The sequence below is a fragment of the Callospermophilus lateralis genome, chromosome 3, assembly GCF_048772815.1.
Source record: "Callospermophilus lateralis isolate mCalLat2 chromosome 3, mCalLat2.hap1, whole genome shotgun sequence".
In the NCBI taxonomy this organism is placed as follows: Eukaryota; Metazoa; Chordata; class Mammalia; order Rodentia; family Sciuridae; genus Callospermophilus; species Callospermophilus lateralis.
This window is the reverse complement of record NC_135307.1, coordinates 7,092,365-7,113,559: the sequence shown is the minus strand read 5'-3', so window position 1 is coordinate 7,113,559 and position 21,195 is coordinate 7,092,365. Positions and strand designations below refer to the sequence as shown.

The following is a 21,195-nucleotide window of genomic DNA, read 5'->3' as shown; positions in this document are numbered from 1 at the left end:
TGGGAGCTGGAAGGGGTGGGCTAGTTTGGGAATGCTGCCCTGTGTGTGGGGGGGGATTGGTGTAGCTGGTGGCCCCTGTTAGCTTTCCTGAGTGGGCTGTTACAAAGCAAGGCTACCCACACACTTGGCCTCTTCTGTAGGAGGCCTCTTCCCTTCTCTCTTAACCATGTTGCCACCAAACCAAGGGGGCCCTCACCAGAGGCCAAACAGATGGGGCCACCTGAGTGACTTTCAAACTCTAAACCTGTGAGCTAAAGAAACCCCCTTATTCTGTCATGTACCAGCCACAGCTACTGTTTTATTTTTGTGCTAGTAGGGATTGAACCCATGGGCATCTACCATGCAGCTACATCCTCAGCATTTTTTATTTTGGTACCAGGGATTGAACCCAGGGGCACTCGACCACTGAGCCACATCCCCAGCCCTGTTTTGTATTTTATTTAGAGATGGAGTCTCACTGAGTTAAAAGCAAGCTCCTCACCTTTTGCTGAGGCTGGCTTTGAACTTGCGATCCTCCTGTTTTAGCCTTCCAAACCGCTGGGATTACAAGCGTGTTCCATCATGCCTGGCTGCCCTTTTTATTTTTTATTTTGAGACAGGGTCTCACTAAGTTGCCCAGGCTGGTCTCAAACTTGCAATCCTCCTGCCTCAGTCTTCCGAGTGACTGGGATTACAGATGCACACCACCATGCCTGGCAGGTGTGTGACAGTAATGAAGAATGGACTGGGACACCTTCATAGTACAGGGAGGTGGAGGGGTCCGTCCCTCCTTGCTGCCATAATGCTGGGTACATACCGACATCCACTCTGAGGGCCACCCTGGCCCCTCCAGGTGCAGTGAAGGCCTGTGATCTTAGCCAGCCCCCTTCACGCCCCCCGAGCGTGTCCTGATTTTAGTTGTCACTCCTGCCTTCTCATGCCCCACTCTACTGCCTGGCCCTTTATTCAGCAGCCTCTCCCCTCATCCTTCTATTCATTCAGTAACAAAAGGAAGCAAACAGAACTCTCAGCACCAGAGATCATCATGTTCCCTGTGTCCACTTCCCATCCTGTCTCTCTACCACAGAAATGTCCCCGTCACCCCTGTGCACAGATCAGAACTCCTGTGTGTGTCCATCCAAACTCCACTGCTACAGCCTGAGTGGTGTCAGTGGCCTGGCAGGGCAGGGCAGGGCCAGCACCCACTCTGAGGGACCCTGCTGGCCACAGAGCTTAGCCCGATGGATGTGGGAAGTGGAGCTAGAGGTGGACCCACAGCCATTGCCCTCCCTGGTGAGCCTCTGGTGGGTACCTGGGTGCTGGAGGCTTGAGGTGAGAGCGAGGAAGTGGACCAGGCAGCATGTGGCCTGGGTCCTGGCTATGACCAGGGCCTCCCAAGTTCCCTTCCTCTGGTGCCTGAACTGGCACTCCAGTCAAGTCTGTCACTTGCAGTCATAGGGCCTGGCTGCTCGAATCTCCCGCCACAGCATGAAGGAGAGCACGGGACATGAGGGCTGTGGCCTGAAGGGTCACAGTTCTGGCCCCAGTACCAGCTGGTGGTGTGAGCTGGGATGGGGCCTCTCCTCCGCTGTTGACCCTGCTGCCATGCAGGATGTGGGCACCAGCCCTGGAGGCTGCTGAAAGGCGAAGGCCTGCTGTCACGGCCCAGATGCTGTCTCGTCACCAGCACCCCCCAGTACAGGCAAAGCCGGGAGGGCATGGCTTATGTGGGATGAGGGGTCACAGTTTCCCTCATATCATGAGAAATGACTCACTGAAGGCCAGGCCAGCGTGGGCTTCACGCAGGGATTCTGCTCCTTCATTCTGAAGGCCAAAGGGATCAGAGGAAAAAGGCAGAGAGGTCAGCGTGTGCCAGGCTAGAGTGGTGCGGGAGCAGGGCCTGGCCCCCAGCCCTGGAGAGACAGGCACCGTCCAGGCTTCAGACTCCGAGTTCCCCCCAAACCGCCATGGGGTGGGGGGTGACCTCTTTGCCTGAACCTGGGCGGGGACTGAGTTCCTCATGGCCTGTCCCCTGCTCTCTGCCCCTTCAGGCTCTAAGCCCCACCCCAACCCCTGGTCCCAGAGACAGCTGCCCAGCAATGCCCTTTCTTAAGGGCCTCTGTCCACACCCACCTGCTCCTTTGTCCCCATGGCCCACTTGTTTCTCGATTTCCCATGGGGTCTTCAAAGCACAAATCAGGTCCTGTCACTTCTCTGGGTGAAATCTGCCATGCTGTTGGATGCCACACAGCTGTGTACCACTGCCTGTGACATGTGCGATGGAGAAACCCAGGACAGTGCATTTAACATAGGGCCCTGGCTGGCCTTCCACACCCCCAGGTACCCTGTCCCCACTTGAGTAGGAAGAGAGCAGGGTCAGGAGTCACGGGTCACAGGATGGGCTGCAGGCACAAGGACCACAAGCAGCTTTCTCAGAAGCCCAAGGCACCAACTGGAAGTTCCCCTCACTGGCTGGTCAGGGACATGCTTCACGAGAGGTGGGGAGATTTTCATCTGGACACTGAAGCCCCAAACACTGGGCAAGCTCCACAGGCTGGTGCTGGGCACTGAGGTGTCTTTAGGGCACAGAGAGCTGGGCCCTCCCCTATGGTGTTGGGGGCTCAGCTTGTTGGTTCAGCCTTGGAAGGAAGGGCCTCCAGGGCTGGCTGGGTCACAGCAAGCAGAGGCTAACTTTAGCCGACCTTCCAGGAAGCCCTCCAAGCACTTGGGCTGGGCTAGGTCCCACCATGCACTAGTTGCCAGGGTTAATGTGAGCAATGGTTCCACTGAGACATCCCTCTTCTTGGCACGCCCCTGCCCTTCCCTGCTGGCAGTGTCCCCACCACAGGCCTCCCTTCACCAGGAAAATATCCCAGGGCACTTGCTACTGAGACTGCCTTGCAGCAGTGGCTTTAACTCGAGCTTCACACTTTGCAGGGGAGGAAACAGGTGCTCATGTGAAGCCTTAACCTGCCCCAGGTCATGTTGCCAGGGCTGCTCTCAGGAGTGGGAGGCACCCAGACCACTGAGCCCCACCCACAGGGAGATCCAGAGGACAAAGCCCCTCCCATAGTCCACAAAAGTCCCTCGCTTACAAAACCATCAGCACTTTATTCCCTTGGTTTCTATGCAATAACACGAGGCTGTACTGAGCTGGGGTCCCCACAGAGCAGTCTGCCTCCTTTGGGGAGTTAACATTCCTCAGAGTGAATGGACCCGCACAGGCCTTGCCTGTGCCCACTAACAAGCCCTTCTGTCCCTCACAGGGACACCAGGCACTGAGGAGACTGGCTGGCGGGTACCATTTGCTGGGAGCAGAGACATGGAACTTTCAGTCCACGAGCCAAGCTGCCCAGCCTCTGGAAGGGATTCCATGCCACTCTCTGGCCAAGCCTCTACATACTCTAGGGAATCCTGGATGGTGGTAGTGACCCATAAACCCAGATATCAACTGACCTCTGCCCCCATTTGCAGACAGAAAGCCTGAGGTCTCAGTGAAAGGACTTCTCCTGGTTACAGCTACATCATTTTTTGTTTGTTTATTTTGAGACAGGGCCTTACTAAATTGCTGAGGGTGGGCTCAAACTTGAGATCCTCCTGCCTCAGCTTCCTGAGGCACTGGGATTAAAGTTGTGTGCCACATGCCGAGCTGCTGTACCAATTTAACTGTTGAGACTTCCCACTGCCTGTCTCTTTCCCCAACCGCTTCTTCTGCTGACAAGGAGACTCCAACAGACTTCCTGCCAAGGCCCCAGGTCACCCTACAGTAGGAAGGGCAGCTGCTAGGGTACTCTGAGCTGTCATATGGAAAGGCTGGCACAATGGTAGAGCACCTGGTTGTGCTATGCCAAGAGCTCCAAGCCACCACCTGTCCCAATACAGAGAAGCTCAAATCTTCCCTGGGCAGCCTGTCAATCAGAGATCCCGCAGGTAACCTGCAGGGCAAAGAGCAGAAGAGCAGATCTGGGAGCAGGGCTGGAGTGTTGGTGGGGTTTTGGAGTAAGTTCCAGGTCCAGACACCAACTCGGGCAGTCCTGGTGCTAGACGGCTCGGGCACCATCTCTGACCTTCCTGGCTGACACATGTGGACAAGAGGGTCCCATCTCAGCTGAGAAGACCAAGGCCGGAGGAGTGATTCACGGTTCAGGTCAAGCTGATGAGGGAACTGAACCCGGGTCTGATGGAGTGCTGGCCCAGGCTTGAGACCGGCCCTTAGTCTTTATGCCCCTTAGTCACCCTGACAACGCTGTTTTCTGGCACTCTGGTCTGGGGTGATGGCTTTTCAACCTTACATTGCAAGGGGCAGCCTGATGTCTGTGGGGTTTCTGTGGAATGGCCTGGCCCGAGGGCGAGAGGGGCATCACAGGCTGGAGGGCTGGGCCAGGGCGGGCCCTGCGGGGGCAGCTGGCGCGGCCTCGCCCTCAGGCCGGGCCTCCTCTCCTCTGGCGTAGCTGAGAACCACGGTGACAGTGGCGAAGGTGGCGGCGTTGACAGGGAAGGCGCGCAGCAGCGTGGAGGCCAGCCCTCGCGTGAAGACGCGCCAGCCCTCGGCCTGGTAGCTCTGGCGCACGCAGTCGAGGATCCCGCTGTAGCGCGGGGCGCCCCGCAGCCCATCAGCCTGCAGCCGCGACTTGACTACGTCCACCGGGTAGGTGGACAGCCAGGACATGATGCCCGACGTTCCGCCGGCCAGCAGCAGCTTGGGCACGAGCAGGCGATCGCCGGGCTCGCAGCCTAGCATGCGCGTGAGCACGTCGTAGGTGAGGAAGTACACGCCGAAGCTGGGCGTCTCCCGCAGCAGCGTGGATGCCATGCCCCGGTTGACGCCGCGCACGCCCTCGCGCTGGTAGATCTGCGCCAGGCAGTCCAGCGAGCCCTTGTAGGTACGGGCTGGACCGGCGTCCTGCAGCTGCAGCCGAGTCTTAGCCAGCTCCATGGGGCAGCAGATGACGCACTGGATGGCGCCCGCTGCCGCGCCAGCCAGGAACTGGTTCAGCGGCGAGTCCTGGCCCAGGGCCCGGAGAGTATTGCCTTGCACCCCGAACACGAGCGCGTTGATGAAGGTAAGCCCCATGAGCGGCGAGCCCAGGCCCTTGTAAAGGCCCAGCACCTGTGGAGACAGATATACATGCCATCAGGGCAGGCAGTGCTGTTGTGCCTGCCTGAGGACCACGGGCTGCCCAGCCTACCTCCGCAGACTCTCCACACAGCCGGTGGCAGTCTAGCCCACCCCAGATTCATGAGGACCAGCAGAATCATTGTTATTGTTACTGTTTTCTTTTTTTTCTTTTTTTTTTTTTTTTGTGGGTACTGGGGATTGACACTCAACCACTGAGCCACATCCCCAACCCTTTTTATTTTGAGACAGGGCTAAGTTGCTTTGAACTTGAGATGACCCTGCCCCAGGCGCCAGAGCTGCTGGGACCACATGACCACTGTAGTGTTTTTTTCCTTTTCTTGAGACAGGGTACCACTATGTTGCCCAGGCTGGTCTCAACGGATCCTGCCTCAGCCTCCAGGGTAGCTGAACATGACTGGGACTACAGGTGTGCATCACCACACCCGGCTACAAGCAGAAATTTATTTGAAGCAAAGTCCTCAACATAACATGATTTTATATTTCCAAAGTCTTCATGCCCCTTAGTCACCCTGGTGTTGTTTTCTAGCACTCTGGTCTGGGGTGGTGGCTTCTCAACCCTACATTACAACTGCCCTGGCCACTCACACTCTCTTGCTTGATGATGGTCTGGAAACAGTGTAGGGTCCCTCGGTACTGGGGCTTCTCCACACTCTGCACCTGGAGTCGTACCTGAAAGGACAGAGTCCGGTAAGAGGAAGGCAAGCAGGGGACCAGAGCACCCAGTCCCCTGGCTCAGTGCTCACAATTGCCCAGGGAGGCCTCCCAAGGTGCCCCAACACAGGGCGCAGGAACTAGTAGCCTTCTGTGGCTTTGGGGATTCTAAGGCAGGGCAGAGCCAGGTGTTCACGTCTCTTCAAGGGAGGATACCGCTACAGGGACAGCTAGCTGTAGGTGGGACAGGAGGTCCCCAAGACCTCCAACTGAGACAAGTCCCTTGTTTTTGCCACTATTGCACAGTATGCTAGAGTGGGACATGAACTGTCTCCTGGGACCAACCTATTGTCCAGGTGACACCTGTCATCCCAAACCATGGCAAGGCCAAAGGAGTTCCCAACCTCATGACCAGTAGCTGGCTCTCCTCCCTGGCGGGCCTCAGGGCAATGGGCACGGGCTGCGCTATTGCTTGGGTCCTGTCAGTAGCCCCTTGTGAGAACTGTGGTCACAAGTTAATAGTAGTGACAGGAAAACAGTTGAGAGCCTCCTTGGGGACCCATGGCAGCAATTCTGGGGCCTGCCTCCTCCCGTCAAAGCAGTCTTTGTCAAGAGCTTATCTCTGCTCATTCACAGGCTCTACCAGGCAGAGGGGGAGGGGCGTTTCCTGAACTTAGAATCTGCAACACGGGGCTGGGAAAACTAGGTCACATCATACTCTCAGGAGTGGGTTCCCTAGATCTGACTCGGAAATAGTCCTTATCAGGTGATAAGGATAAGGGCTTGGGGAACAGGTGCGTCACACCCATTATCCCTGGGCACTGCCAGGGGTCCCAATTCCAAGACGGAAAGACGGAGGCTCAGCAATGTTCTGAGCATGGCCACGGCTGTCCTCTCCAAGGACGCAAGCAGTGCTGGGGAGGGTGAGGGCAGGTCAGGGGTGCAGCAGGGGAGCACCCTCCCAGGGAAAGCCAGGCTTCCTCGGAAGCCTTTCCAGCTCTCCACCACAACAGGTGGGTCTCCCCACTGGTCAGTGCACCACAGAGAGTCCTGTTAGGAAAAACTGTACCATCTCTGCACACAGGCCCCCAGTGGCCGGAGCAGCTGGCAATGGCGTGCTCCTGGCGCCGACTCGCCCCAGCACCCTTCCCACCCTGGTGCCCAGCTCTCTGCCAGGACTTGGTGGGGAGGGGAGCAATTTTCAGAGCAAAAAGCAAAACCCCTCCTTGAATTCTAACCCATACTAACACCAGGCACTGCAGCTCGGCTGGGGCCCTGCGAGGCGAGTGTCTTTCCCTTAAGTGTTGTGGGTCTCCAGGGCACCTCTGCTTCTCCTGAAGCCCTCGACACTGGCACTGCGGGCTCTCAGCAGAACTGATGTGAAGCAGCACTGTCCCTTCCTTGGATCAGCCTCACTGACATCTGGGCTGTCTTTAAGTATCTGCAGGACACAGGCACCATTGAGTGCCCAGGCCCAGCAGCTGGGATGTCAAGCTTAGGTCAACCCAGCTCTTGGTGTTGACCTGGGTCTGGAAGAAGCCCTCACTGTCTGGGAGTGAAATCTGGCCCAAGTCCTAGAACACCTAGAGCTGAGGCTCTTCACGTCTTGGGGTGACAGGAGCTCCTCTGAGGATTGAAGGAAGTGGCAGACCCACCCTGGGAAAGTGGGCATTTGCACACAAGTCCAAGAGGCTCCCAGCTCCCCCAGGCCTGGGAGACCGCCCCCCACAAGAGCCCCCGATTCAGAGGGGGCTGATTTTTCTCCACCAGCCCCACCCGAGCCCCCAGCCCAGGACCTGTGCTGGGCCCAACTTGCCTCATGCCCTTCCTGCCCCTGCCAGGCCTGGGGAACTCTGGGGGTGGGGTGCAGGCACAGGCCTGGGTGGGCGACGAGGAGGACCGCCTGGTCTGTACTCACTAGCGCTCCGGGTGAAGCTTCCACTCATCTGCAACAAAGTTACTTTGCTACTTTCAGATGGCCCCTAGCTCAGACAGCAAAGGCATTAAAGAACACAAAATGTCAACATCACATCCAGGTGTGGAGCCCCTCAGCCAGCCTCCCACCACCCCTCCCCTGCCCTGGGGTGGCCATCACTACTTTGGGGACAGTGTCTCTGCTTACTGTCATGTCCGATGCAGTAGGGCAGAAAACTACCTTTGCACGAAACTGTGTGGGAAGGGTCATGCCTGAGGACTGGCTGTGGTTCTGGGTGTGGCAGAGAATAACTGAACCTGGGCCCAGGAACCTGGAGGAATAAAGTGTGAATATCCCAGTGATGCAACAGTGTGGGCCAACAGGGAGCTCAGTAGTCTCCCTCACGTGTTCCCAAGCAAGGCTCCAGCTATGTGAAAGGGGCCTGTGACATCAGGAGTTAGAGTAGTGGATCCTGTAGGTGACGGATATAGAAGCAGAGGTCCAGGGGCCTCCAGGGACTGGCCATGTGCTATTGCTGGGTGGTGGCCACTCAGGCCAGTTAAAAAGGCACCCGGAGCAGCAGTGAGCAGGAGCCCGCTGCGAAGGGACTGCCGGGGACTGCCGAGGGGCTGCACCACTGCTGCTTTTCAGAGCAGCCACGGGGCAGTGGGGAGGGCAGTGCAGGATGAGCGCTCTCTGTAGCTGATGTAAGGTTAGGGTTAAAGTTGTTTTTGTAGAGTATGTTACTTTTGTAATAGAAAGCTAAACTGAGTGTACGCACCTGATGATTAAAACACATTTTAAAAATATCACATGCCCTCAGGGCCAGGCCCTGAGGACAGTGTGCGTAAAACCAGCCTGGCTGGTTTCCCAATTTTCTTTTAATGAGAGTGCTTAACTTCCACACTGGAAAGCTGCAAAAGCCCGCTACAGGGAGCCAAAGATGCGGACCCTGGATAGGCCTAGCACAGCAGCAAGTGGTCATGGTGGGACTAGAGGGCACAGGATGATCCCTGAGGACAGGCTGGCTCCCCAACATAATAAAAAGCTCAGCTTTTAAAGGTAGTTTGGCCCAAATGTGATGCCATGGGCCACAGTGGCAAAAAGAAAAAGAAAAAAAGGTGCAAATGATTTTCTCATTGGCCATCCTCTGTTCCAGGGAGGGGTGATGACAGTACAGAGGCTCCTGCGTGTGAGAGGTACAGGGTCTCCCTGGGCTCAGCAACTCAGAATACCTAGGAGGCTCCCAAGCCTGACAGGGACCACCTGGGATGAGTGGGAGCCTGCAGATTCTCTGGCCAGGCCCAGCCGAGTCAGCGCTTCCAGGCCTGGCCTCTGTGACACAGGCTGAGGAGAGGCCAAGGTACTGGTTGGCTGGACACAGCAAGAGGCACTGGAGACACATGACCGTAAGATACAAACACAGTGTAACATGGACACTGCCAGGCTGTCCTGGGCTGCTCTAGCCTATGGGCAGCTCCGTGGCACGGGCTGGCCAGGGCTGGCCAGTAGAGCGTGGGCATGGCAGTGGCCTCACTCACAGCAGGCCCATGCAGGAGACTCGGGGCCCCTGCTTACCAAGAAAGCCTGGCCCTCTAGCCTTCTCCCCAGATTTGCCTACAACAGGTGGAGGTCTGGGCTTTTCAGAGCTTGCATTTAATCCCACACAAACCATCCTGACAAGCACTGGGCAGCATGAGTCTGGCCCCTAATGATCTCATCCAACCCCTCATTTTGCATAGGGGAACATCTGGGTCTCGGGGAATTGACTACCCCAAGGTCAGGGGGCAAATGGGCTGGCAGGGGAGGCCTGGACCAGGGACAGAACTTTTTAAGGTCAAAGCCAGTACATAAAGTCAGGCTCTCCTGCCGGCACTGGAAGAAATGCCAGCCTGAAATTAACAAGTTATTTCCTTTGCCAACAAACACCTGGTTCACTGAAAAAATGGAACCAGGAAGTCCACCCATCTCAGCTCAGATGACGTGTCTTGCCTCCAACTCTGCCTTCTCATTGGGAAAGATCGAGTTCAGTGTTTGCAGCAAGTGTAGAAGGTGCGAACAGGCCGCTGCAGCCTGCCTGGGCCCCTGGGAAGACGGCAGGGCATGAGAACACAAATCCCCACCCGCAGGGCAAAAACTGGTGAAGTTCCGGGAGGACATGGGTTTGCTTGGTTTCTGTCCTGGTGTCTGAGAACCGGAACTCCAGTTGATCCAGGCATGGGGCCCAGCTCAAGGGAGTGCCTGCCCCAGGCACATTCCCAGAGCAAGCCGCACATGGGTTTTTGGCCACAGACACTGCACAGGTGAACACCAGCGCAGGAAATAGTCCCTTAGTTCTGATTCAGTTTCTCAAGTATGAACATTACTGCTCTGTGAAGATCATGTTCACTGGAAAGCTGACAGGTTTGACTTCTCAGTATTTCTACATGTTCTCCCTCGACTCTTCTTTTGCAGTACTGGGGACTGAACCCAGGGCCACGTGCATGTTCTAGAAGCACTCTGTCACTGAGCTACAAACCGACTTCTTTTTTGGGGGGATGGGGGGATAGGGTCTTTCGAAGTTGCCAAGGCTGTCCTGGAACTCATGATCCTCCTGCCTCAGCCTCCCAGGTCATTAGGATCATAGGCTGGCTCCACCGCACCTCCTTCAACTTTTCTTTCAGGAAAATATCTGAATTTATTCTGAGTGAGAAGAAACCTGCCCTTCAGCAATCTCAGCTGGCCAAGCCCAAGAATGAACTTGGACATGAACTCAACTCAACTTGTGGTTCAGCCCCAGCTGAGAAATGGAAGAAGAGCCCAGAAGGAAGTCGGCTAGGTGGGTGGGAAGCAGCTGCCCTCCCAGGTATCTGGAGAACTTGCCTGCTATCTTCTTCTAAAGCCCCTGGGATGCCCTCAGATTCGTTCCTGAGGTTGTAATGCTGCAGCTTCTTTCCAACATCTGTGCCTCCATGAGGGCCTGAGAACCAAGAGTGACAGAGACTCACCTTGACGGTGTCAAATGGGTGTCCCACAAGCACGCCTGCCACACCTGGAAGAAGAAACGTGTACTTGTGAGCAAATGCCCTAGAACCTTGGGGATGGGGATCTGGCAAGGAGAACTGGGCAGTAGCTGCTGGGAGGAAGAGGACACTGTGTGCCCGTGGGGCTCCAGGCACACCCTGTGAGCTCCTGCCATCCTGTCTGGTGGCGTGTGTGGGGTGGGGTTCCCAAGGCCAAACCTGCATCTTCCAGCTGGAGGCTAGAGTCCCTTTCCTTGCCCCACACTGCGGTTGAGGGGTCTGGGCAGCGGACCAGAGCTGCCCTGCGGCTACCCACGGTGTTTCTAGGATGTCCACTGCCCTATACACCTCTGGCTTGGGCAGCTCACTCCAGGGATGCTGGAATTTGGGGTCAGCCTATGACCCAGACTTGAACTTTCCCTCTGCTACTTAGCAGGAACATCCACCAAGGACTCAGTGTCTGGGCCTCATTCTCCTCACCTGAGCAGGTGATGAGCATCTGTCTCCCTGAGGGCCATCACAGAGATTAAATGATCAAACAGGGGGACAGGCCCCAGAACTGTCTGCAGTGAAGTAGGTGTAACTGACACCTCTACTCTTTCCCTGAGTGGGAGCCACCTCAAGCCTAGGGAGGCATCTTGTGACTTTGTGGTCATGTTTGGTTACATATTAGTTCAGGGCCTGCCAAAAATTCGGCCCCGCTATAAGGATAGAGTTCACCCCTCCAACACGGCTCAGAAACACTGCTCCAGTCCAAATCTCAACATCACTCCTGAATCTCAACATGACTAACGCAACAGCCTGGTTACCCCATTTCACAGGAGAAACTGAGGCTCGTCAAGGTCAAACAACTGATGCCAACTCTCACACTTCCCTAGAACCTTGTGTGTAAACCTGTTAAGATTCTCCATTTGTGGGGCTGGGGTTGTGGCTCAGCGGTAGAGCGCTCGCCTAGCACTTGTGAGGCCCTGGGTTCGATCCTCGGCACCACATATAAATAAAGTTATTGTGTGCAACTACAATTAAAAAAATAAACAGGGGCTGGAGCTGTGGCTCAGTGGCAGAGCGCTTGCCTAGCATGTGTGAGGCACTGGGTTCAATCCTCAGCACCCATATAAATAAATAAATAATAAAAGGATCTATATCAACAATTAAAAAATTTTTAAAAAAATAAACAAACATCTTTAAATAAATAAATAAGAGAGTTGACACTGGCCCAGCATGATGTCACATGCCTGTAATCCCAGCAACTCAGGCAGAAGGCAGGAAGACTGCAACTTAGTGAGACCCTGTTTCAAAATAATAAATAAAAAGGGCTGAGGATATAGCTCAGTGGTAGAGCACCCCTGGGTTCAGTACTGCCAAAAAAGGGGCTAACATTTGCTAAGTAACAAACAGTAACATTCGATCTCCTAGTTACGCTTCTTAATATGTTCATATTCTAATTTTTCCACTCCCATTTCTGATAAAGGACAATTAAGCCATTTTATAGATGAAAAATCTGAGGCATAGAGAATGTTCCTGGCACAGAGAGAGTGAGTGATGAACCAGAATTCACACCTGGACCCTCTGGCCCTGGGGCCTCCTCCCCACTGCTGTCTCCAGAGAGCTGGCCATATATTGTTTTTTTTTGGTACAGGGCATTGGAGCCAGAGGCTCTTAACCACTTACCCAGCCCTATTTTGTATTTTAGAGACAGGGTCTCACTGAGTTGTTTAAAGCCTTGCTAAGTTGCTGAGACTGGCTTTGAACTTGCAATCCTCCTGCCTCAGCCTCCTGAGCTGCTGGAATTATGGGTGTGCACCACCATGCCCAGCAGGAGAGCCGGCCATTTTGCCAGCTGATGCCCGAAGGTTAATGGAGCCACTATATATCTACTTCTCAAACTGTGCTTTATCTTGACATGATGTCCTCTTCTCCCGTTCCATGCTGTGGTCCTCAGGGTGCTTCTGGTACTACCCTGCCAGGCCTGCTTCCTATTTGGCCTGGTAGAGTTTTGTCCAGCTTTTAACTCTGAACCTCTTCTTGCTACTGTTTTAGATGTTTCTTATAAACAACCTGTAACTGGACCACTTCCCAACCCAATCTGAAGCCATCTCCGATTTCATCAAAACAACGGAAAGATCCACATTATGCCATCTTATTTTATGCAAATGGTTTATTTAACTTCTTTTCCTTTTCTGAACCATTTTTGCAGGTTTGGGAAATTACTATTTATTCTTCTGGTTTTTTAAATTTTTTTTTTAGGAGAGAGAGAGAGAGAAAATTTTTATTATTTTTTAGTTTTCAGTGGACACATCTTTATTTTAATTTTATGTGGTGCTGAGGATTGAAACCAGCGCCATGCGCATGCCAGGCAAGTGTGCTACCACTTGAGCCACATCCCCAGCCCTTTAATTTTTTTTATAGTAGATGGACACAATACCTTTTTACTTTTATGTGGTGCTGAGGATCAAACCCATGTGCTAGGCAAGCGCTCTACCACTGAGCTCCAGCTCTAGCCCCTGTGCTATTTTTAATGTTCTGCGTGACTAGGGATGGCACCCAGAGCCTCGAACGGCTGAACTAGTATACTTGCACTACCACAGAGCTACATCTCTAGTCCTGTCCTGTTTATCCTCTTCCTTTTTTAATTTCTAAGTCCAACAGAGGGTTTATTTTTATGTCTAACACTTTAATCATTACAGAGAACAAGGCAAGCACCCATCACCCCAAGGCTCTCTGTGCCCCTTTCAGCTCCACCCTGCCACCTTCCACTGATGTGAGCCTGTAAACCAGGGAGCCTCACAGTTCCCTGCATTCTCTCTCCTCCTGTTTTGGTTTCTGCTCCAATCACCTGCCATTCTGCTGGAGCCTTTCTTGGTTACTTCTCTCAGATAAAATACACAGGGCAAATGCCCTCTGAACTCTTCTTTGTGGCCCTGGGGATGGAACCGGGTCCTTGCCAGGCTAGGCAAGTGCTCTACCACTGAGCTCCAGCTCCAGCCCCTCTGAATTCTTGCTCATTTGCAAGATACATTTCTTTGCACTATGCTCTGGTGAAGACTTCTGGGTGCAGGCAGTAAGGGTTCCCTCCACCTTCAGGCCTTCAGTGCTGTAGGTGAGAAATCTGTTGCCAGTATGTTTCTTTGTCACAAACTATTTACCTCTGCAATCACTTTTTAAAATGTTTTTTTTAGTTATCAATGGACTTTTATTTTATTTATTTATTTGTGGTGCTGAGAATCAAACCCAAGGCTTCACGTGCTAGCCAAGTACTCTACCACTGAGCCCACCTCTGCAATCTTCTCTGCATATTAGGGGAATGTCAGCAGGGGATGCCAAGGCCGAGTCTCCTTTAACAACCTGTCTGGAACTCCACCCACCCTTTCACTACAGATTTTCCCCACGCAGGGAAAATCTCTACTATTATTTATCTATCATGTCCATCATTTCCAGACCTGCTCCTTTCCTCCTTCTGGAGCCCCCAACATTCCACCAAACTCTTCCCTCCTGACTTTCAACTGTTTCTGGTCCTTCGGGTATCCTTTTTTCTTCTGTGAGATCTGCCCCCCCTCCGCCCCCAGTACTGAGGATGGAATCCAGGCCCTCATCCAGGTTAGGCAAAGGCTCTAGCGCTGGGCCACATCCCCAGCCCCCTGCTTTTTTTTTTTTTTCTTTCACTTTTTATTTTAAGACAGGATCCTGCTAAGTTGCCCAGGCTGGCCTTGAACTTGCAATCCTTCTGCCTCTGCCTCCCAAATAGTTGAGATGACGGTGAGGGCCCCACCCCAGCTAGAGCCACTCTCTTTTTCACTTCATGCTCTGAATCTCTGTTTTGGGGGGATTGCTTTTTCACTGTATTTCCTTATTTATTTTTTGGATGCTGATCTATCCCAGGTCTGCACACATGCTAAGCAAGTTCTCTATCACTGAGCTACAATCCCAGCCCCTGCTGTGAATTTTCGGAATTTATAAATCCTAGTACTAGAAGCTGTTCGCATGGGCTGTACCTGGAAACCTAGTCTCCTGTAGGTGCCACTTGACCTTCCTGTCCCTCTAGCTGGACCCAGCAGTGGGGTTCCTTTCCTGTGGGTAGCTGGTCATGCCTCTGACCCCAGACTTACAGCCCCCCAGAAAAAGTGAACCCAGTCTCCCAATTCCAAAGCCTTGGCCCACTGCCCTTTATGAAAAGCTGGCTTAGCTGGGGGTGGGGGTGGTCCACACCTATAATCCCAGCATCTTGGAGGCTGAGGCAGGAGGATTACAAGTTCAAAGCCAGCCTCAGCAACTCAGTGAGGCCCCCCAAGCAACTTAGAGAAACCCTGTCTCAAAAGTTTAAAAGAAGGGCTGGGATTGTGGCTCACTGGTAGAGCACCTGCCCAGCAGATGTGAGAGGCAATGGGTTCCATTCTCAGCACCATATATAAGTAAATGAATGAAATAAAGGTCCATCAACAACTAAAAAATATATTTTTAAAAAAGTTTAAAATAAAAAAATCCAAAAAACGGTGGGGTGGCTGAGAATGTAGTTCAGTGTTGAGGCACCCCTGGGTTTAATCCCATGTATCCCCCCAACAGCAAAAAAAAAAAAAAGCTGTCTCTCGGGAACAACCCCCACTCCATGTTCCTCCAGGGGAGGAGAGAGACCCCTGTTCCTCGGGCACCTGGTGGTGGGATGAGGCATCAGAATGACAGATCAGTGCTCCTCGTGTAATTGAGTGCCTCCTCCTGCCCATGCCCCATCCCTACTGCCCATCTGGGGCAGATCCTCTCTCTGGGGGAGGGAGACAGTCTCACCCTTGCACTATGCAGGGCCCTAGGAACCTGCCAATCAAAGTGCCTACTCCGCCTCCCCTGGCCCATCCCTAGGCCAATCAGTTCACACATTCATCTCAAGTGGGCCTGTTGAAGGGGACACACCATCCTCCTTCATGAGTATGTGCATCAGGACCAACAGAGGGAAGCACTGTCATCTCCTACTCTTGACCTCCATGATGGGAGGGACTCAAACTAGAAAGGACCAGCCAGGGACCTTGGGGACCAGATCCCAAGGTGTTTGTGCTGCCTGATCCCTGTTCCTATGCAGCCTAGGGTGCCAGAAGCCTAAAAGGCAAGCCTGAGGACGGGTCACTTTCCAGTGGGTCATCCCCCAGTGGCCTAGCACCTCTGGAGAAGCACTGTGATTTTCACTAGTCTCTCCACCTTTCTGGGCCTAGATTTCTCCTCTGCTGGATGAGACCAAGAGAGAGGTTCTCTACCAACTTCCATCCTCGGTCAACTGAAAAGTTCAGGCCTATGCCTGCACGGTTGCCATGTAAGTGAGCACAATGCACCCAGGGCTTGCACTGCAGACCAGGGCCTGAGGGGTGGCCTACACCACAGCCAGGGTGCTGCACCCTAACCTTGCCCCCAACCCTAGGACAGGATCTGCTGGTGCCCTGAGGCAGAGCACAAGTACACAACCTCCCCCTGGCAGGTTCAGTGAGAATGGGCAGAAGTGCATTCCAGGCAGGGTACCTGCCTGAGCAAGAGTCCAAGGGATGACCCAACACATGTGTCAGGTTGGCTAGGGTCTCTAAGCAGGCTTGGCCTTAGGAGTGTTCTTTTCCCAAACTTAGGGACTCCCAGGACACCTCCATTGAAGGACTGCAACTACAGAAGGAACCCCACCCCTGTAGGGAAAGAATCCACCCTCCCCAGGAGAAGGGAGTGGGTCCTGGCCAGCAGAAGTGTATCCCTGCCCCCTTCCACTTCGCAGCATCTGTTGAAAGTGGGTAGAGGGTGCAGAGGAGGGTCTTGGGAGCTGTTGGGACAGGGTTGGGTATCTGGAAGCAGGATCCTTAGAGGCCACTTCCCCTACCCTTCTACCCACACCCAGGACTTGGAAGAAATCTCCCACCAAATTGCAGGAAACTCTGGGCTGCTTCTTCCTCCAGCAGCTTCCAGAAGTCTAATTGGAAACAGACTGGGAAGTTCTTCAACCCCTTCGGCACACATCACTGCCCTGGACATGCACCTGTCCAACTAGCCTCCTCTGCCCAGGAGGAAGCTCCCTGAGCTAAATGCCCAAGGCACTGCCCAACAGCTGCTCCTCTTCCTAGGGGGCTCTCTGCTGGCTGGTAGCAGAGGGCTGTATTATAGTCAAATGCAAGCAGATGAGCAGCGGGGAACAAGGGCAGGTGATTGAGGAGAAAAGCAGCCGCCTTCAGATGCAAATGGACTGGGCAGGCCGTGAGATAACCAGCCAGATACTCTGCCTGACACGCTGGGCCCGCCACCTCCTGAGGGCTAAACCAGGCTCTCTGCTAATACCTGTTGAATAAACTGACCTTTAAGGAGAAAGCAGAGAAACTAAAAGGCCAGACAGGTAAGTGCAGTGCCCAACGCCCACGGTCGGAGGGTCCGGTCGCAGGCTGGGGAAGGAACCCTAGCGCCCACCCCCGCGTCACTGAGGGTGCCCGCACCAGCTTGCTCGCGCGGCGTGTCAAGCCCACCGCGTTGGCCGCCGCCTCTCGCTCACGGAACCGCGTAGGTAGGGGTAGGCGAGCCAAAGCGTGCACCCAGGGCTTGCACTGCAGACCTCGCTCCGGCCTCGCTCGGCGCCCGCGTTCAGGCGAGTCCACTAAGGAGGGCCCCGCCCGGACAGCTGCGGGAAACCGGGTCGGGTCCGCTCCCAACCGGACCGCCTGGGAAAGGACCCTGCACCGAGGGGGCGCGGGATAGAGCTGGGGGATGCTCCAGGGACCTACAGGGAGGGTGCAGGGGGCCGCGGCGCATCCTCCAGAGCCCCAGACCTCCACAGCATGCTTCCACGGACTGAAAAGACGCCTGTCCCCGCGCGCCGCGCGCCAGGCGCCCTCGGGGCCCCAAGTCGACTAACACCCACGAGACCGCAGAGGGCATTGTTATTTCGCGTTCCCGGCTGGAGACCTCAGCCGGAGGCAGGCGCCGGTCCGAGGGCTCACAGCTGGGCTGGCCCGCATCCCCGACGCCTCGCTCGGGCCCCTGAGCCCGACGCCTCCTTACCCCCAGCGCATCCAGCCAGGAAGTCGAGCGCCATGGCCGGGTACCGGCGAGGCCGTGCTTTCTCTTCTTCCTCCTCCTTCCCGGACCCCTCACCCGGCCGGCCGCCGTCGAGGGTCCCTGCGTGCTGTACTGGGCTCGGCCTGGTCTCCTGCTCGGCGCCGGGCGTCCGGGATCCGGGCGGAGGGGCAGCTCCAAATGCGGCTCCCGCGCTGCGCTGCCGCTGGCCCGCTGGCTAGCCCTCACCGCCTGCCCGCTGGCTAGCCCTCACCGCCGTGCACCCGTCTGCCACCGGCTGCCGCTCACCTCGGACCTCGGCCCGCCCGCTCCGCGGGGCGCACAGCGCAGCCAATGGGCACGTGAGGTGCGGGCAACACCCCGGGCGCCGCGCGCTGCCGCCGATCCCCATTGGCTGGGCGCGGCTGGTGGGCGGGGCGGGGGGAAACGTGGCGGGCGTGGGGGTGGGACGCCGTAGTGCCGCAGACAAAGAGTGTGCTTCACGCGCCCGCCCGCGCCGCTCGGAGGGAGGACGCGCGGTGAGCGCTGTGGCGACTGCCGGGGCCGATAACCTTCTGGGAGCCGGCGGCCAGCGGGATGCAAGGACCTCAGCTAGTGTGCCACGCGGGCCAGCTATGCAGGGGGCAGGGCCCGGGAAACTTCGGCCTGGGTTCGTTTCCGAGTCTGCCGCGGGACCTCAGCGTCCTCGCCTGTTTAAAGGGACACTGCGGTGAAAACGGACATGTAACGCCGGGACCTTCCGAGGCCTGCAGGCCCGAGCAACTAGTCGAGAAACTCCTTGGGCGGCGAAAGGGCGCCCTCGTAGCGCTCTCGCCTGTCCTGCCTGCGCGCCCACCTGGAGGTGGCCTCTGGGGCTTCCGGTCTCCGGAGAACACGCGGGAATGAGAGGGTCTGAGCGCGCCGCGCGCTGTGCTGGGTGAGAGGAGACCCAACTTCAAAACAGGCGGGCAGAGGGGTGAGGGGCTCCGCCAAGCCCCGGGGCCCTCACCTTCCGGCCGGCCGAGGGAGGGCTCGCCGGAGCAGCGCCAGGCTGCGAGGGAGGTGCCGGGACCCGCTGAGAACTTCCGGGCCCTGCGGGCCGGGTGGCGGGGACTCCAGCCACCGTGCAGAGGTGCGCACGTCGGGCCCGGGCGACTCGGGGGAGGGGACCCCGAGCTGGACCCGTGGGCCTCGGAGCAGAGAGCGGGGCTGAGGGCAGGGAGTGTGCGGATGCCCCGGAGTTCGAGCCGGTGGTCGTCGCGGGTAGCTGTCGGGTAGGGTGGTGGGGAGCGCTGAGCGGGCGTGGCCCACCAGTCTCCTGACGTTCGCAGTGGGCGGGGCCCCTTGGTCCTTGCAGCGTCCTGTTGGCAACTTCTCCCTGCCCTTCCCCAGGGCCTCAGGGCGGTTTAGACTGTCCTACTGGATCCAGCCAGGCCTGAGACTTCTTCACTGTGGGGCCAACTTCCTCCTTTAGGGCCTCCGGCAAGACCCTGTGCCACGTTTCGCCGCCCTTTTCGTCCTGAGTTGCCAGGTTCTGCAGGACAGCCTCTGATAGCAGTGAATGCGTGTCCGTGGAGGGACCTTACCTGGGGAGGATGCCAGCGTCTGTCACTGGTGAAACTTGGTGATACAGAAGCCAGGGGATTCCACTGCTCCTGTGTGTTTCAGTTTATCCTTAGGATCTAAATTTAACCATCATTAAGCAGAGACCCAAACCCCAGGGCTGCTGACTCCTAGTCCAGTGCTCGTGATGGCTGGTGGGCCCTGAACTAGGGGTCTGGAGGCCTAGGTTTGAATATCACCAGCCTTCGACCCAGCCACGTGGCTCATGGGATGCGATGGGGGGACTGTGAAAGGTCGGAGCACAACAAGACACTGAGTCAGGAGAAAATATTACATAAAAACTGATAAGACAAGGACAGTCTGTTTTGCTTTATTTTTTAAGAGAACATGTGTGCCTTTAAGTGGGTACTGTGCCTGGGGTGGTAGCACTGAGCTCTGCCTCCCTGGGGTCTTGGGAAGGGGCCAAACAGCAGCCTGGTATACAGTAGACAAACCATGGCTGAGCTCAGAAACCCTGCAGGGAGGCCTCGTGGGAGCCCCCTGCAAGGATCCAGGTGAGGCCTGCAGGCCTCTAGCTGTGGCCCGGCCAGGTCAGCAGGACAGTGTGGCGGTGGGCTGGTGGTGGGGAACAGCATTCTGCCTAGGGCCAGTCAGCAGGGGAGAGGTGGGGATGGGAGGCACTTAAGGTGGGACCAGGATCTGATCTGCTTACCTCAGGTGCCCCAGGGCTTCTTGGTGGGCACTGGGTGGGGGACTGGGGGTAGGTACTGAGATGGACTTTGTGAATCACCTCCCTAAAGAGTCCCTGTTGCCCGAGAATTCTTCATCCTGGCGTGGCTGTGCCTGGTGCTGGGGACACAACAGACAGCAATCCTTGACCTCCTTGGCCTCCGTGTGGTTGGAGAGAGACAGAGAGCAAGCAGAAGGCAACACCGAGTAACCGGATGGACATGCGCTGCCGTACAGAGCCTGCCTTTCACTCCCAGGACCAGAGGGAGGCTGGAAGCGGAACTGTCTCAGGGGATGAGTCAGGTCACTGATAAGGGTGGATTTTTATTTGGTAATTTATTTTATCATTTCTTACACAAGACAGTGGGGAAACAGCCATCAGCAGGCAGAAAGGAAAAGCAAGTCCTCTGCTCTCCCAGCTCTGGAATCTATTGAATTAAATGAGAAGTGGGGCTGTCAGTTGGCTCCCATCTCAGTGCCATGAGCCTCTGAAGCCCAGGGTGACCTGGCTACAGCCTCACGGCTTGTCTTTCATTCCCTAATTGCTCCACTCAGGTTTGCACTCCCACCTCAGGGCCTTTGTACTGGCTGTTCCCGTACCCCCTCCTGGGAAGCTCATTCCCCATCCCTCAACCTTGCATAGATCTATCTCCAGAACTTCCTTTGTCCCCTCAAAAGGGGCTTGGCTAGGGGCTGGGGATGTGGCTCAAGTGGTAGCGCGCTCGCCTGGCATGCGTGCGGCCCAGGTTCGATCCTCAGCACCACATACAAACAAAGATGTTGTGTCCGCCGAAAACTAACTAACTAAATAAATAAATATTAAAAAAAAAAAAAAGAAGAAGGGGCTTGGCTAACCCTCTGCTGTGATCTTCATGTTCATGTGTTGAAATCCTACCCTCCAACGTGATGGCATTAGGAAGAGAGCCTCTGCAGGCTTGACAGCTGACCCTTCTCCAGGGACATGTGGCTTGTGAGAGAAACACAAGGGATGGTTCCAGTTTTTCTAAGATGGTATTTTAAGAATTAAAAACATCAGGAACAGAGTGCCCCCCTGCTGAACTGTGTTCCACCATGGTGGGGAGGGTACTGAGCAGGACACCTGGGGGAGGCTTGTCCTGTGGCTTTGACGATGGGCATCTGTCCTCATTTGACTTCTGCTGTGGAATCAGCTACCCCTTGGTCCCTACAGAGCTGGGTCATGTTTTAGGGAAACA

At 55.5% G+C, this 21,195-nt stretch overlaps 1 protein-coding gene and 1 long non-coding RNA gene across 4 annotated transcripts; one reads left to right on the top strand and one right to left on the bottom strand.

The window, feature by feature from the left end:
• Window positions 1-3,070: 3,070 nt before the first annotated feature.
• Slc25a29 (solute carrier family 25 member 29) lies at window positions 3,071-18,011 on the bottom strand. 3 transcript variants are annotated; one of them, XM_077109114.1, is made up of 5 exons: window positions 17,696-17,735; window positions 10,673-10,716; window positions 7,587-7,716; window positions 5,705-5,788; window positions 3,071-5,089 (listed from the first exon to the last, which is right to left on the bottom strand). In XM_077109114.1, the coding sequence occupies exon 5, from the start codon at window positions 5,051-5,053 to the stop codon at window positions 4,340-4,342; it is 714 nt and encodes a 237-aa protein (XP_076965229.1). In that variant the 5' UTR covers window positions 5,054-5,089; window positions 5,705-5,788; window positions 7,587-7,716; window positions 10,673-10,716; window positions 17,696-17,735; the 3' UTR covers window positions 3,071-4,339. The 3 variants fall into 3 exon arrangements, with proteins under 3 accessions (XP_076965229.1, XP_076705774.1, XP_076705776.1); XM_076849659.2 differs by lacking the exon at window positions 7,587-7,716 and having other exon boundaries at window positions 17,696-18,011; XM_076849661.2 differs by lacking the exons at window positions 7,587-7,716; window positions 10,673-10,716; window positions 17,696-17,735 and adding an exon at window positions 7,019-7,471.
• Window positions 18,012-18,181: 170 nt separating this feature from the next.
• Window positions 18,182-20,776, top strand: LOC143395004 (uncharacterized). The gene is made up of 3 exons (XR_013090727.2): window positions 18,182-18,626; window positions 19,164-19,303; window positions 20,053-20,776. It is a non-coding gene; the product is annotated as an uncharacterized LOC143395004 (long non-coding RNA).
• The last annotated feature ends 419 nt before the right edge of the window (window positions 20,777-21,195 follow it).

What these genes read in the sequence shown, in the direction of transcription:
- Slc25a29 (XM_076849659.2), bottom strand. Translation starts at nt 17,729, where the DNA reads ATGGCGCTCGACTTCCTGGCTGGATGCGCTGGGG. An exon ending in ACCCATTTGACACCGTCAAG is followed by an intron (nt 5,789 to 10,672) that starts GTGAGTCTCTGT and finishes CTGTCCTTTCAG; the next exon opens with GTACGACTCCAGGTGCAGAG. An exon ending in CCATCATCAAGCAAGAGAGT is followed by an intron (nt 5,090 to 5,704) that starts GTGAGTGGCCAG and finishes CTGTCTCCACAG; the next exon opens with GTGCTGGGCCTTTACAAGGG.